At 46.5% G+C, this 16,774-nt stretch overlaps 1 protein-coding gene across 2 annotated transcripts in view; it reads left to right on the top strand.

The window, feature by feature from the left end:
- The window catches only part of PRKCQ (protein kinase C theta), a 159,514-nt gene that overhangs the window by 120,221 nt on the left and 22,519 nt on the right, over positions 1-16,774 (top strand). For both annotated transcript variants that reach the window (XM_060006009.1, XM_060006007.2), the window contains 3 exons: positions 4,676-4,767; positions 6,659-6,721; positions 14,089-14,227. In XM_060006009.1, the coding sequence (XP_059861992.1) occupies positions 4,676-4,767; positions 6,659-6,721; positions 14,089-14,227 (294 nt within the window). The remainder of the gene's footprint in view (positions 1-4,675; positions 4,768-6,658; positions 6,722-14,088; positions 14,228-16,774) is intronic.

The raw sequence follows: 16,774 nt of genomic DNA, 5'->3' as shown, positions 1-16,774 counted from the left end.
ATACGTGTGATTATCTGTTCGTTTGTTTTTTGATGGCTTTTAGTTTCTGCTGTATAACAAAGTGAACCAGCTATATGCATACATATATCCCCATATCTCCTCCCTCTTGCGTCTCCCTCCCACCCTCCCTATCCCACCCCTCTAGGTGGTCACAAAGCACCGAGCTGATCTCCCTGCGCTATGTGGCTGCTTCCCACTAGCTATCTATTCTACGTTTGGTAGTAAATACATGTCCATGCCACTCTCTCACTTCGTCCCAGCTTACCCTTCCCCCTCCCCGTGTCCTCAAGTCTGATGGCTTATTCTTTATGAAAAAGGAAATAAACCTGTTTTCTAGGGTGTTTTAGCTTATAGCTCACTAAACAAGGAAGGAATAGATCAAGTACTCCACATTTGGAATGGCTCCAGCCTTCTAAATGACAAGCATACCTAAGACATTGACTGTCAATGACCACACTGCCGCAGGCTGTGTGCACGTAGCAGCAGGCGGTCTGGGTGAGCCCGTGTCCAGGTGCCCTGCAGGTGTGCCATCCGGGTGCAGGCTCCGTCCCCACGTGGGGCCCTGGCTGGTTCTGTAAGCTCCTGGCTTGGGCAGCCCGGACCCCAGCTCTGTGCTCTTCCTCTACACAGGAAGCCCCTGTAATGCATCCCCACCACAGAGCTGTGGACGTCAAGAATGCAGCTCTCACAACTTGCAATTCCAAACTAAACCTTTGCTTGGCGGGGAACAATAAGTAGAAGTAAAGATGTAAACCTCCTTGGAGGTAGTCGTCAATCTGAAGGAGACTCACCTCCAGTCTGACACTAGTGCAGACTCAGGACATCGGTAGTGTCAGTAACAAGGGTGGGATCCACAAAGGTAGAGATTCAAAGGCAGTATCTTGGTTGAATTTAGACCATAATGATTTAAAGGATTTGGCCTTGAAAACCACTGAGATTAGTACATGTCTGTCATCTGAAAGATGATTTTTTTTTCCAGCTCTTAGATGGGCAAACTAAGTATTTGTATTTCTGTATATAGCTTTTACCTGCTTCCTCCTTTTTACCAGTATAAATCGCTTTCATGGCTAAATTTGATATAGAGATTTTACAAAGAAGATGAATACAAAGCAATTTAGATGTTAGAGGCCCCCTAAAGTGGTCTGTCATATTTTTGTAAGTACATAGGAGAATAAAATATACCGTTCTATCAGCCAAGTGATGCAAGATATTTGTAGACGCTTTGGGAAATACAGTACTTTGTACACAAACACACAGAATCCTTTGCTATTTTCAATTTTTGAAAGGACTCAGTATATATTTAAATGACTTTGCAAGAATAAATACCTTTTTTAAAGGCAAAAAAAAAAAAAGAGCCACAGAGCTTTGAATACCCATCTATCTCCAGAATATCAGCATTGAGTATATCCTTCGGTTACCAGAAAATCACAGCGAAGCAGTAACTGACCCTGACTCTCTTGTTTTTATGAAGCTGGCATACAGAACGGCATGTACGCCATAGGTATATTTGCAAACCGGAGAGCTGAGAGATAAATCAGTGTTGTTGAATGATGTAGCAAATGCCTGCTTGTTAGCGAGAGGTTCTTCAGCACTATTCAGTGAATCACTTCTTCCAGTGGCTGTCATCATTGTACTGTCAAACCCCAAGTAAAACTGACTTCATGGACAGGATGGAAATAAGCTCAGTGTCTTATTGTTTCATTCAAAAGAACCTTAGCCGTTTCCCTGCAGGAGGGAACACCCTGAGTAAGGCAACCTTCCTCTTTTAAAATTCACTTTTCGTAGAGCTACTTGACAAAATGCTATGATTTTGCCGCCCAAGTAGGCCGAGTGAAAAACTCACCAAGTGCTTGGACTGGGAGGGTAAATCCTGGAGGTTATTGAGTTTTAATCCTTTGTTTGGACTCTTTTCCGAAATCAGAAATAATACATACTCCTCTCTGAGCAGGGGCGCTCGAGATCTTTCTTAGAGCAAGAAACACACGATTCAGAAACAATACAAAGACCAATCAAAAAGTGATTCACCTGACACTCTGGTCTACACAACAGCGCTAACCCATTAGGTCCTAACCCATTCTGCTTTTCAGCCCTCGGTGCATGGCGGGATTAATTTAGACATTAAAGAATTCAGGACCGTGACACACAGAGGTATTTGCCCCCAACTAGCCAAACTCTATTAGCATAATCAGGAGACGAATGAGACGGGAGGAAGCCCTCTGACCTCTATTTCGTGAACTTCATTGGGGCATCATGATAGGTCATAATGAACCCAGCCATAATACTGACCTCCGTGGAAGAAGATTCAGAGAGAAGGCTCATCTCTATACCTTTCAGTTTACTTCCAATACACACTGTTTCTGAACAAAGATTTCTCTTAAGAAGTTTACAGCATAACACCTTCTTACCAACATGTGTTTTATCATCTGGGAAGCACTACACAGGTCTTGTCATGTGCTCAATAACCGAAGTTTGTGGATTTCATATTTTCCTCCAAGAAAAAGGAAGAGAAATTAAGGTGAAAATCAGGGCATCTTTAGGCTAGAAAAGAGGAATTCGGTCTCACCAATACTTCTCATTTTTCAGAGGTTGAGACTGAGGCCCAGGGATGGTATGATTTACCTGATCACTCAGCTAGTTAGAGACACGCAGAGATGAGAATTTCCTCTCTGCAGATGCTGTGCCAGGAGCTGTTGACAAATCCTAAGTCCAGGGCAGTTTGGGACCATCCCATCCCCACCCTACCCACCCCCCACCAGCATCACAACTTCAACTCTCACTCCACCCAGAAGAATCATTTGCATCAGTTAACGTATCACCGGCATTAAGAAGAGGGTCTTTGCTGGAATAACACGTGTCACAAGCCCACATTCCCCTCGCTTTGCCTACTTTGCATTTTCTCCCAGCTCTGACTGGAACAGAAAGATAGCGCTGGAGGAGATTTAACTTGTTGGAGGAGATCTAACTCCCTGTTTTCCTCCTTCTTTCAAGATCCACAGGACTGTGCGGTTCCTTTCTCTGAGAAGTATCTGCTGGGTGTTTTGTTTTTCTGACGTTGTGCAAATGAAAATTAAGAAATGTGGAAATACGATGATATACAGTGATGATCAGAACAATTTCTTGACGAGACCGTCTTTGCTCCATTGTATTGCATTTTCTCCTTTGTCAACGATCAGTTGACTATATTTACATGGGTCTGTTTCTAGGTTTTTCTGTTCCATTGATCTGTTGGTCTGGTCTTTCACCGATACCACCATCTTGATTACTGTAGTTTTATTAAGTCTTGAAGTCGGGTAAGGTCAGTCCTCCAGTTTGGTTCTTCTTCAACATGTTGTTGGCTATCCTGGATCTTCTGCCTCTCCTCCGTGTAACCTTTAGAGTCAGTTTTGTCGATACCCACCAGGTAACTCACTGGGATTTTGACTGGGATTGTGGAGAATCTGTAGGTCAAGTTCGGAAGCACTGACATCTTGGCAATACTGTCTTCCTATTTATGAACGTGGAATCTCTCTCCATTTGTTTAGTTCTTGTGATCTGTGTTTTTGACTGGCTTTTAAATTGTTTACTATGACAACAGCCACCAGTTCTGAAGTGCAGGCTGAGTGCCAACGCTGAGCTAGCTTTCTACATAGATCATCTCATTTACCACTCACGACGCCCCTATGAAGTAGGAATATTACTTCTTCCATTTTGCAGATGAAAAATATGAGGCTTAGGAGAGGTTAAGTAACTTCAAGGTCACAAATAGAGGAAATCTGAACTCGGGTCCGAGTAGGGGCAAAGCCCATTATCCTAAGAGTTGCCTTGAGTCCCGTCTGTCCCAACTGTCTCCACGCCAACTGAGCAGATCACTAATCTGTGGTTCACGGGGACTCTCAAAGTCAGGGTGCTCCCAGGGTCATAAATATACATATTGAGGAACTCTTGTCTCACGCCATGGAGGAGCTCAGGCTCCCTGGAATCAGCCACCTCTGATACTTCGACCACGGTCCGAAGACCACTCAGCCTTGCTTTTGACAGCTGCCGTCCAGGGGCAGCGGCTCTAACAACATGCATGGCGTCCTGTTAGGAGCAGCACAGCTTATAAGCCGTGACTTGCAACAGGTGAGGTCAGGACTGGAGGGAAGTAAGCCCAGACTTGACTGTGAGCTCCCTGAAGGCAGGGCTGTCTCCATCTTGGGTGGATGAGGCACGCGTGAGCACATCCACTCTCGCTCTGGCCATACCCGAAGAATACATTCAGAACTACTTACTGAGTGTTGAACGAGTGAACGCTTTCAAGCCCTGCCTCTGTAGTCAGAGTCCCCGGTTTGTACTTTTTACCATCCTACACACTGTCCATTTCAGTAGGTATACAGCCAGCATCCATGAAGTGCCCAAGACCATCCCACCGTCGGGTGGTCAAGTCCGGGTGGACCCTCCCTCGTGCTGTGCCCCATCTGCTGCGTGCTAGCATCCAGGCATCCTGGCAAACATCCCACATACTCCTCCTGGACTCCCCAGGTTTCTTGGGGTTCAGAAATGCTATACAGATCCGCTAAATCGTCTTGCCAGCCTTTTTATAAGGGACTTCAAGACAGAATCGGTTCCTCTGAAATAATGAAATCCATTTAAAAAGTAATCCTTGTTTTCTTATTTTAAAGACGCTCACAGTTGGGATGGTTGTGTCTTTCCGCAGGAAAACCTCTTTTTTGTGATGGAGTATCTCAACGGAGGAGACTTAATGCACCATATCCAGAGCTGCCACAAGTTCGATCTTTGCAGAGCCACGTAAGCGCCCTTGTAGGGTTGGGGGGTTCCCACTGGTCTTGTCAGGGACTGGGGTCCACTGTGCCCGCACCGTGCTTTTCCCCACGTGGCACTTTTCCTGTTTCTCACTCAGCGGGCCTAAACCCCAGGGTGAGGTGACCCCAGGAACACATCCAACGAGGCAACTGTTTTCCCAGCTTGCGAAACTTCAATTCAAGTCGCTTTTATGTCACTTCTCTGCCGCGAGATCAACTGCTTAGTTTCTTAAGGAGCCGCCCCACTTCATCAGGCTTCTAAATCATCCGAACCCAGAAGCAGTATTTGCCCCTTGAATGGAAGTCAAATGGAGCACAGAGGGGCGAGGCGGTCACTGGGTGGGGCTTCACGGAGGCGTCTCAAGGGAAGCTCAGTGTGAAGGCATCAGTCAGCCAGCTCCGGGGGCAGGAGAAACAGGAAACAGGAAGAGACATTTGCTCTCTCTCGAGAATACGTTCTCCTTCTTTGGCATCAGGCCACTCCAGGCGCTGGCGAAATCGAGCAGGGTGGCTTTACTAGGTGGGACTGCAGCTGAGTCCCACAGAAGCCCCGCACCCTTCCTCCCTCAGGCCCTCTTTCCTGAGTCATCAAACCACTGAGACGGTCAAACACAAGAAAACTGTGCCCCTGGCTCCACTGAAAAGGGGGGGTGCACACTAGTCTTGCTTGCTGTACGCTCAGTAATCTCACTCACCCCTAGTGAACACTCGGGGGGGTTCAGGTCGAGCTGCGTTGAGAGAGAGACTTTTCCACGAGCTCCTACAGAAACCCCGGCTGAAGCGGCTGTTTTGTCGAATCCAGTGGGTAGCGCGCCACCGATCTCGTTGCTTCCAGGAACCGTCGGCCAAGTGCCCGGAGATAATTTTATGAGATACCTGCAGCCCAGAAATCGTCGGGTATTTTTCTGCTAGAAAGGATTCTCGGGGTCCCTTCCAGGTGTGTAAGGCACGAAAGCCATCGCAGACACATGCTATCTATCTGTCCTCACTGCCTCCCAGGAAGGGGTTTCTGCGTTCTTCTCCAAGATCAAGCAGACCTCACTTGCGGGAAGTTCTCCCTTATCTCTAACTTTAATCCTCCTGTAAACTCACCTCCTTTGAGTCTGTCATCTTTGAAGGTGGAGAGCAAGGTATCACCTCCCAGCGTCTAATACAGGCGTATCTCGTTTGATCGCACTTCACTTTATCGTGCTTTGCAGATACTTGGTTTTTTTTTTATAAGGGAAGGTTTGTGGCAGCTCTGCGTTGCCAGATGACGGTTAGCATCTTTTAGCCATATTTTTTTAACTGAAGTATAGTTCACAAGTATTTAATTAAGATATGTACGCTTTTTTTAGACATAATACTATTGCGTGCTTCATAGGCGACACTGTAGTATCAACATAATTTTATATGCACTGGGAAACCAAAAAAACTCGTGTGACTCGCTGTACTGCGGTGGTCTGGAACCGAAGCCGTGAGATCCCTGAGGTCTGCCTGTGTGCGTTTCTCCTCCTCTCAGGCTATGTGGAATGACCTGCAGACAGGTCTGAAGGGTCCAAGTAGATTTTAAAAGAAAAGGGAAAATTATTTCCCTATTGTTACACTGAGTGTTTTTGAATGTTCTATTAGCAAAAAAAAAAAAAATGACAGTTTGAACCTTATAGTTTACAATATAAGAATAAGCCCTAGATGCGGGTAGGGCTAAATATACCGGCTCCATTTCATTCTCTCAGGTCTGAGGCTGGATGTGTAGAATGGATGATATCTTCCTTTTGTTGTGATTAAACAAACTTCCGTGCGCACGTTTAGCAGAGCGCTGCACACTCACTCTATAGAAAGGGGAACTTTTTTTCCTAGTAAACATTCACGTTGAGCCTTGATTTTCCTTCCCTCAGGTTCTATGCTGCCGAAATCATTCTTGGTCTGCAGTTCCTTCATTCCAAAGGAATAGTCTACAGGTAAATTTTACTCTTTGGAAACAAGTACTGGGATAACTGGATTTCCTGGTCCAGGTGATTTCATCACTGTGCTTGAGGGACATGAAGTGGTCAGTGTGCTTCTGTGGCAGAAAGTTCCACACCCGGGCTTCCTGCCCAGAGTGACAGCACGGATGGTGATTTACCAACCAAGTAAGAAATTCCGCTCTCAAAAGCAATAAGGGGGGCTTCCCTGGTGGCGCAGTGGTTGAGAGTCCACCTGCCGATGCAGGGGACACGGGTTCGTGCCCCGGTCCGGGAAGATCCCGCACGCCGCCGAGCGGCTGGGCCCGTGAGCCATGGCCACTGAGCCTGCGTGTCCGGAGCCTGTGCTCCGCAACGGGAGAGGCCACAACAGTGAGAGGCCCGCGTACCACAAAAAAAAAAAAAAAAAAAAAAAAAAAGAAAGCAATAAGGCTCTGATCTCATTTTGTTCTCCCTCTCTCCTACCTTTTGTCTCATTTCCTTCCATTACTTTCTCTTTGGCCTCTTGTTGTTGCTTTCTTTCTTCTGTCTTTTGTGTCTCTCCTTCTTGCCTGTATTTGCACATTGAATGTCCTCCTTTCGGGTGAGGGAGAAGGGGAGGCTTTCCTTGAACAAACACACCTGTGAAAACCTACAAGCCTACACCTTGTCTGCATGCCCAGGATGCCATGTGTGCCCTCTTTCTTGAGTGGATGTCTGTCCAGAAGCTATTGGACACCATCATTTCACATCCTTCTTGGATGAAAGCTGATGTACTTCAGTCTCCTTACTTCTCTCAAAGCACAGTTGACACTTAGCATACAGATCTTCAAAGGCTTAGTTGTCTCGTTTCCCACAGACTGGGCGGGGTGGGGGGGTATATGAAGAAAACAAATAAAAAAGGAAGGGAGGAGCTGGACAGGATGCTGACTGAGGAGCTGGAGGCCTACACAGTGACCACTGGTGACAAGGGAAGCTGAGAACCGACATAAAGGGAAGATGCAGGACAAGCTCAAGGCCCCGAGACAGTGGGATCACGTGCTTTTCTGCAGCAGATGCCCACAGGAATGACCAGAGTCATCAATACAGGCTAAGTGATGTTCCACACAGATTGTTGAAGATGGCAAACTGTGTATAATACGGTCCAGAAGCATTCCGTCTGGGATGGCCAGTACTGGGCTTTGGTGCTTACAGAATAGGCTGAAAATTCACTTAGGGAAACCTCTCCGTTTCCAGAGGGTCCAGCCAAGTGAGGGCTGCCCCATTTAGAGCCCAGAACTAAAGACGTAGGGGAGGTTTGGGAGCTCATTTTTCTTAAGCCGTCTCTTTGGCATCCTTTGGATATACTTTTGTATTTGGGGGAGCAGGGGCTATCTCCAAAATGATAGATTAAAAATCTGTTTTATACCATTCTTTAATCTTCAGGAAAGTGAGAAATACCAGAACACTGAAAACCCTGATCACATTCCGTGGTTGTTTTCCTCTTTATATCTGTAATGCCTGCAATATCCCTAAGATATACCTATACTGAGACACTCAGTAGATTGTGTGGGATGGATGGATAGGAAAGAGGGAGGAAAAGTTAGGAAGACTGGAGAGAAGAGAGATCTTAGGGCTGAAAGGGACCTCATGCAACCAAACCCCACATGCCCCAGTATAGTCTCTTTCTCCACATCACGATGTTTCTGTTATTTCATCTTGTAAATTATTGACACGCAGGACAAAGACCAATGAGGGTCCATAAGTGTCTTTAATATCATAAATTGTACCCATTTTAGAGCTCTTACTACATCCATGAGAAATATTTTCTAAGGCTTCTTATGCACCACAAAGAAAGAATCCTGGGTTTATTTAGCAGTGTACTGACTGAGGCAGTAGGAGATCCTTGAAAGACATGGAATAATTAAAACTGGGGGAGGTCATCCAGCAGGTACACTGACACCGAGATTGGCCTTAAGAAATTATTCAACTGCCCATTGTAACTTTACTGGCCTAAACTTTTCATTGGCCACTGAATTAACAAGGGGATTCTATTAGTTTCCTTTTTCTGACCACTCATGATCATCATATTAGTTTTGAAGGGTTGCCGTAAGAAATTAGCACAAACCTGATGGCTTAAGCCAATGCAATTTATTCCCTCAGAGCTCTGGAGTCCAGAGGTCCAAAATCAAGGTGTCAGCAGGGCCACGCTCCCTCTGCAGGTTCTAGGGGAGGATCCTTCCTTGCCCCCTCCAGTTTTTGGTGGCCCCAGGTGTTCCTGGGTTTGGGATCACTCCAGTCTCTGCCTCTGTTTTCATAGGGCCTTCTTTTCTCCCTGTGTCTTCCCTGTAGGTCTCTTACAAGTCCACTTGACATTGGATTTAGGGATCACCCAGATAATTCCAGATGATCTAATTTCAAGATCCTTAACTTGATTACATCTACAAATACCCTTTTTCCTAATAAGGTCTCACTCACAAGATTCCAGGGACTAGGACATAAATATCTTTTTATTGGGGGGGGGGGCCCACTAAACCCACTACAACTGGTAACGAAGACGGACCAGCCACTAAACACACAGCCTTGGTTAAGCATTGTGGTGGATGCAAAAGCTACAGAAGTCCCAACCTCTGGATCCATAATTAAGCCACTTTCTGGATTTTTATTTTGGGTTTTTTTGGAGGTAAAAATGTAAGTACATGAAAAGACACAAACAGCATACTCTAAAAAAAGTCTAAGTGAATGAGATTCTAATTAAAAGTAAGTGTCGGGACTTCCCTGGTGGCACCGTGGTTAAGAATCTGTCTGCCAGTGCAGGGGACACGGGTTCGAGCCGTGGTCCGGGAAGATCCCACATGCCACGGAGCAACTTAGCCTGTGCGCCACAACTACTGAGCCTGCGCTCTAGAGCCCGCAAGCCACAACTACTGAAGCCAACACGCCTAGAGCCCATGCTCCGCAACAAGAGAAGCCCCACAATGAGAAGCCCGTGCACCACAACGAAGAATAGCCCCCGCTCACCACAGCTAGAAAAAACTCACAGGCAGCAATGAAGACCCAACGCAGCCAAACATAAATAAATAAAATAAATAAGTTTATTAAAAAAAAAAGAAGTAACTGCCAAAGGGAAGAATAATGAAGGTATCATCAGAAATGGGTGAGGGTGTGCCAACAAAAAGAGATAGGAGTAAGGAGGTCGAGTGGAGGAATATTAAACAAATTGTGTCCAGCTTTTCTGGAAAGGCCGTTGTTGGCAGTCGCAAGAATTGAGGCCAAGAGATGCAGAGAAGCAGGTGGCAACGTCAATCATCTACCATTACTGGTGGCATCGTAAAAGCAGTGGCATCTTAAAAGATGCCTCAGCCCTGGCTTAGGTTAAATGTAAAACCAAGGAGCCGGAAAACACGCAGACGTAGAAGCAGCAGAATCTAGAGTCTCAAGTCTTAGAACTCTTAGAACTGAAAGGGACCTTAAGATGATCTTTGATCGATGACACTGGACCCAACCCCTGTATTTGAAACCACTTACAAATGCTTTCATGTGGATGACCTCACTGGATGCTCGCAAGTTCTGTGGGATAAGCAAGGCAGGCACCACTGGACCCATTTTATGGATGAGTCATTAAAGGATCAGAGAGGAGACATGGCTTGGCCGAGCTACTTAGGAACAAAACTTGGATTTGGAAGCTGTTTCTTCTGGCTCCCACTTTGCCTCTTCCAAATGGAGAAGCTTTGCTTATGTTGACAACACAATGGAAAGAAAGGCTTCCACTGAATTCTCGGTTGTACCTGATGCCCCGATGTGCAGCCCTTTGGGCAGACGGGTTCTTCCAAGAGCCATGCCAGGTGACCTGGACCCTGAAGGCCCCTTCTGGGTCCTGCTGTCCTGTGAGGTACCTGTGAACACTCTGGCCTTTGGGTCCTGTGGCTTCTCCAGCTGGTCTCCCTCTGCCTTCACCCCTTCCTGCCCCTCAGGGTGTCTGGTTCTGCATGGCAGGCCTTCTAGACCTTTCCCCTTCTGACTTAGACCTCTCAAAGCTTCAGTGACCTCCTCTCTCCCAGCCCTGTAGACACCCTGCCCACTTTAGAGGGTGGATTGAAAATTGAACATGGAACTTTCCTAGCTTGAGGCCTAGAGAACATTCATTTTTAGAATTGACTAAAATGTACCCTTGCAATCACAGAAGACTCTAGGTATCTCAGCAAGACCAGTTCAATGCGAAAGACCGGGTGAGCTTGGTTTAAGGGGATGTAAAAGAGGGTAAAGCCTGGCTTTGCTGGGATAGATTGTATAATTTTAAGAGCCTTTGTTTTCCATTAGATAAATACGAATAAAAATAGTGATTCCAGATCAAAGGGCTATTGTGAGAATCAAATGATAAAATGCATGTGAAAGAAATTCCAATATTAGATATTATGTTCATTATCCTTTTGAGCTATGTACAGTACTGCAGCTGGATATCTGGCTCCCTAGTGATGACCCTAAAACCATCCTTCAGCCAGATTTCTAGGAACGTACATACGTGGCTGCGAATGATGCAAATATGTTTCATATAGCAGAAACTCAAAATGATATCACTATCGCATAGAGTGTGGATTAGGAAATGAACCTGCAGTTTTAGCATAAGGAGTTAAACATGACCTATAATTGGACTTATTGGAATATAATCCATAAGTCACAATGAAAGTGGATTTAATTAAAATGAAGGAACAAGGCAGAAGGCCTGCCTACGGAGAAGACTTACGACATATTGGAAGTTTTCAGTCCTAATAATGAAAGTGCGACAGCATTTGAATTAGGATGGGAGAAACAGAACCGAAACTGATCTGAATGTGAGACACACATACACGTATCCTGGAGGTATCCATGCACCTGGTCAGACAGAAACCATCGTTGATGCATTAGTGACAGAGCTCAGCAATGCAAGAGGTCAGCTCTGGGGAACACCTGCTAGCAGCATTTCTGCACCAAAACAGAACTGCATCCCATGCTCACGTCCTCTGGCTAATTTACTCACAGAAGGTGAGAAAGCAACAAAAGGGAACCATTACTTGGGACTTAGTTGTAGCTGATACTCGCTGGTGGTGAGATGGTCACTGGTTGGGGATGAACTCACTCAGATGGTTATGGAATGACAGCAACACGTGTTACACTCGCGTTAGAGCATCACAGCACAGCAAGTACCAAGCAATACACTTTCCGCCCTCATGAAGCTTAGAGTGTAACAAAGGAGATAAAACAAATAGTGACGGGACTTTAGGATACGGGTATCGATTACAAGCATCATACAACCACTGAAACCTTTGCTTAAGCAGAAGCTAAGCCTCACTGACAAAGCAGAACCGAGAATGCAAACCCATCAGAACCGAAGTGGCTGCTCTCTCATTGGCTGGGCTGTTCTTCGGGTTCATGCGGCCTCTGTCTCTACTCCTGGCCGAGCCACTTCAGTCTCTTCTTTTACAGGCTGGTTTTCTGTCCCTCCAAGGGCATGGTGGAGGGCGCGCCACAGCAGCCCTATGCATCAGACACCCAGCCGAGACGGACGAGTGCCGTCATGTTGCAACCTCAGCAAGTTTTCCCCAAGAAGAATCCACTGAGTCAGGCCTCCACCTGTGGCTCAATCAACAGGGGCGGAGGAGACAGAGCTACTTGCCAGGCCCTCTGGGAGCAGAATCTCTGAGAAGGAGATTCTGAGCATCTTCTCTTAGAGGAGGTGCAGAACAAGGCAACAGCAATAGCTCTTCTCTCCCAAGTCGTCTTAGCTCATTAAGGAAGGCAGTGGTAGCCACCGCCCACCACATATCCTAGACTTAAAGGAGTTTTCACAAAGCTCAGAAATTCACGGCAGATCAAGGAAGAGAAAGCTGGGTGTTATATAACCGACTAGAATTCATAAAATGCCACTGACTAAAGTCGATAAAAGCTTAAAGAAACTCATGTCAAGTGTCATTCCTGGATTATCTTTTTAAAAAATCCGTTTCGCAGGTACAGGATGACAGGAAAATGGTATAATGGTAGTTTGTGCCGGGGGGGGGGGGGGGGGGCGGGGAAGGACACCTGGAGGTTATAGTTTACAGTGAGTTCCATATTAAGCATCGTGGTGAGGGCGCTTCTAAAATAACTAGTGCAGCCACGGTGCTCAGAGGCAAGAGGACTAGACCAGAAGCTCAGGGTGCCACCGCCATCTGCACCTGTGAGATCACGTGCCCGGAAGACACCGCTTTCATTCTGAGAACCATCTTTGAAGAAGAAAATGGACAAATTCGAGATATGTGCAGGGCAGGGGCCGGAATGTTGCAGAGTCTGAATACCATGCTGTGTGGAGGAGTAAAGGTCCTCAACTTGGTCAAGGAAAGACAAGAGAAAGCTTGGTGTCACTTTGCAAATATCCAGGCGGTCACGTGTGGTAAACAGGCCAACAGGTAAAGTCACAGGGAGGCATAGTTTGGCCCGTGTTTTTAAAATCGTGTCACCGCTTACACATCCCTAAAAAATGAAGTGGGCTGCCTTACAAGGATACTGGTTCTCTGAGGACAGAGGAAGTCATTGACACGGTGTTCTGGTAGCAGATGGATTCTGATTCTAGAATTAATCTGGGTTAGGGACATCTTTCCTTAATTGGTCTTCGAATTAGGTGCAGGATAATTTATCCACAAACACAGATACTTAGAGAATGGCATAAAATGAGTATATTTCTAGGCCTTTCTTCCTTTTCCGTTACCCCCAGGAAAGGTACTGGGATTAAGAGCCTCAGGTCTGTGTCTTGTCCATGGTATATTAGCTGTACTCCTTGGCAAGTCAGAAAGGGGAATCGGTAGCAGCCAGCCATTCCCTTGAAGAGTCAGTTTTATCTACACCCCTACCTTGGACGGAAGTGGATGGGTGTACGTGTTGTGTAGTACTGAATACCACCCTACACCAGACACATCACCAAACACCAGCCCCCACGACGTTTCATCACCAGCGTATTCCTTTCCATCCAGGCTTTGTTTCTTGAGGGCCCCTCTTAACACTGAGGGATGCTACTCTGCAGAGATAGCGCATGACCTTTATGTGGCCCCATCTCGGCACCTGCTCCGCCAATCATACGTGAACTATGAAGGGAGCTCTGGAGATGGGCCACGTATTGATACGGAAGATACAGAACTCGGTCAGAGCCAGGCCCAGAGAAAGCCGACCTGGACCACGAGGGGCTGTACTGTACGTCCAGTCCTGGGCAAGAGACGCTGGTCAAGGAGGAAACACCAAGGACGAGAAGCAGTGACCCTGGAGGAGACAGGAGGACCAGCAAAGTACCTACTCATTGCCCTTCAGGCTGTGACGGGACGTGCAAGCCCTCATCACAGGGCAAGTCCATGTTAACAAAACCGTGTGTTATTAAAGTGCGAATCTGATTTGTTTTTCAGGGACCTGAAGCTTGATAACATCCTGTTAGACAAAGATGGACACATCAAAATAGCGGACTTTGGGATGTGCAAGGAGAACATGCTGGGGGACGCCAGGACCAACACCTTCTGCGGGACCCCCGACTACATCGCCCCGGAGGTAGGACGCGCCGCTCTGCACCCACCCGTACAACTCCGCCTCCCCGGGGCCAGCACCACTGCTTCCTTCTCCCCTGAAAATGAGAAGACCTTAAACTATTTTCGTTCAAGATGTGTATTTGCTTTTCGGAGTATTTGACAAATGCAGCTGCACCTAGGCGCCGCTAGTGTCGCACTGGGCGCGGTACCCGCGCTAACTCCTGCACCTCGCCAAGGCGTGAGGGACCCAGCAGGCCCTTCCCATCCTGGCTCTCCCACCCCAGCCTTAAAATATAGTCACTCTGCTCAGACCAAGCAGAAGAAGCAACTGGTGAAGAGCCAGGCGGACGCTGAACAGGCATCTACCTAAGTCCAGGGGTTTCATTGTGGGGCCAGAAAAACCTAAATTGTGGTTTCCAAGCTGCTACTGTGTGAGCCTGGAGAGGTCCCACTTCTCTCTCCTGTTCCTGGGTCCCATGGGAGAGCCTATGAAAGTTTAAAAACAGCAACAGAGAAAACAAAATAAGCCATTGCGCTCATATTCTGAGCCCCTGGAAGATCAGAGTTTGCTCAGAAGGCCTCCATCAACGCCAGCTGCCCACCCCAGGGAGACGAGACACTGCCTTTCCCCCTTGGTCCTTCCCGCAGCACAAACTTATCGCGGCTTTTCTATCTTTGGGTCTCTCTGAACTACTGGGTGATTGCTCTAAAGTCAGAGGCTGTTTCTTATTCGCTTTCTAAAAACTTTCTTTTGAAAGAATTATAAATTCACAAGAAGTTGCCAAAAATAGTACAGAAATGTCACCCATATCTACCCTTCCCCTACTGGTTCCAGCTTACGTAACTATGGTACAGTATCAGAACCAGGACACGGATGTTGTTACAAGGCGTGTAAAGTTTTGCCCCACTTATCGTATGTGTAGATCAGTGTGATCTTATCCACTTTTATATCCAAGGACAGAGCTCAAGGCTCGGCACATTAAGGTGCTAATAGATAGCTTTTCAAAGAGTGAATGAACAACTACTGATAAGTGTGTGAGTGGTGACGGCTGTCTGATGGATAGACAGCGATGGGCCTCGGGTTTCCTGGGCAGAACAAATTCAGCAGCAGATCCCTGTCATAGCCAAAGTAACTGTCGCATCCTCAGTCTAAGAAACAGGAGACTCTGCCCTGTACGTATGTACTTAGCTTAGATTTCCCCTTGTTTAAATTCAAGCTTGGCCTCTGGTCAGCAAGAAATCATGGCTTTTACCTATCCTGTCTATACACGCCTTATGCCAAACCCTTTCCCAGGCAATCCTTCCTTCCCAATTCTGTTTCCTTTGGCATCTTCCAGAATTTACCTTCAGAGACTGGCTTCTCTCTGCAACTCCAATCTCATTCTCTCATCTTCAAGCCTGCTTGTCTTCACACAATTCCACCCTGGTCCTTTTTTCTCTCTGTACCTTCTCCATGAACAGCTGTATCTATGACTATGATTTCAACTCCCAAATCAGTATGACCAGCCCAAACTTCTTGCTTCAGACCTGTATGTCTGTTTTTCTGCAGAGATCTCCAACTCACTGTCACAGGCCATTCGATCGTAACAGATCCCAAACCCACTCTCTGTTGAAATTGCCCCCCCCACACACATGCACACACCCTTCTCCTTTATCCCTTTCTGGACGAGTGACATACACATCCATCCGTCCAGTCCCCTAGAGCCAGAAAACTGGAATCCTCCAAGTCTTCTCCTTCCTTCTTACCCCTCCCAAATCCAAACACCAAGACCTTCTAAATACAGACCTCAGGGGTTCACACATCTGTTTTCATGCCTCCCCAGTCTCGTGATTGTACTAAGAATCTCCCTTCTTTTTTGATCCTCCCTTTGGGGATTAAATCAAGCTTCTCCAATCCCGCCCCATCTTCCAGTTGCTGCCCTGGTCCAGGCCCTCAGCACCTCTGGTCTGGATCCTGGTGATGCCTTTTGACCCAGACTTTCCTCTCTACGACCACCCAACTGCCAATGCATCATCTTTACATATTTTCAAACTTTCTGATCATGCTCCTCATCAGTTAAAAAAGCATCCCCGGCACATGTATATTTCTTATACATTATCACCAACTAATGTAGTCTGTTATCAAACATGCAGAAAAAGAAACAGGCTGAACTCAAGATGAAATAAAGTTTTAAATAACTAAGTTGTAGTCTATTAATAGTACATGTTATGCTTTATTAAAATAATGAGGCTAAATAACTTTGTAAAATCTTGGTTTAACCCTTTATGATTCTGCCACTCAAAAGTCTGCTTGGTTTCTTTCAATTGCTGGTTTTATTGGCTCATAGCCGAGAAGGAGCCCTCACAAAGGCACACTGGAAGACAGATGCTACAGTGTGTCCGTAAGGCAAGGTTCGTGGCTGGAGAGAGTGGATCTAAGTCCAGAATGCACGACAGTGTTTTCTGATTTAGCCAGCTTCCTGTCACAACTAACGAAACGGTCACTGTTTTTAGCTTCGTTATAACGTGACAAAGACCTGGTACTAGGAGGACGGAAGATCTCTGCACTTGCCGTTTTCTACTCTGCATC

Source organism: Delphinus delphis, chromosome 2 (genome assembly GCF_949987515.2).
Source record: "Delphinus delphis chromosome 2, mDelDel1.2, whole genome shotgun sequence".
Taxonomy (NCBI): Eukaryota; Metazoa; Chordata; class Mammalia; order Artiodactyla; family Delphinidae; genus Delphinus; species Delphinus delphis.
This window is presented reverse-complemented; position numbering and strand designations above follow the sequence as displayed.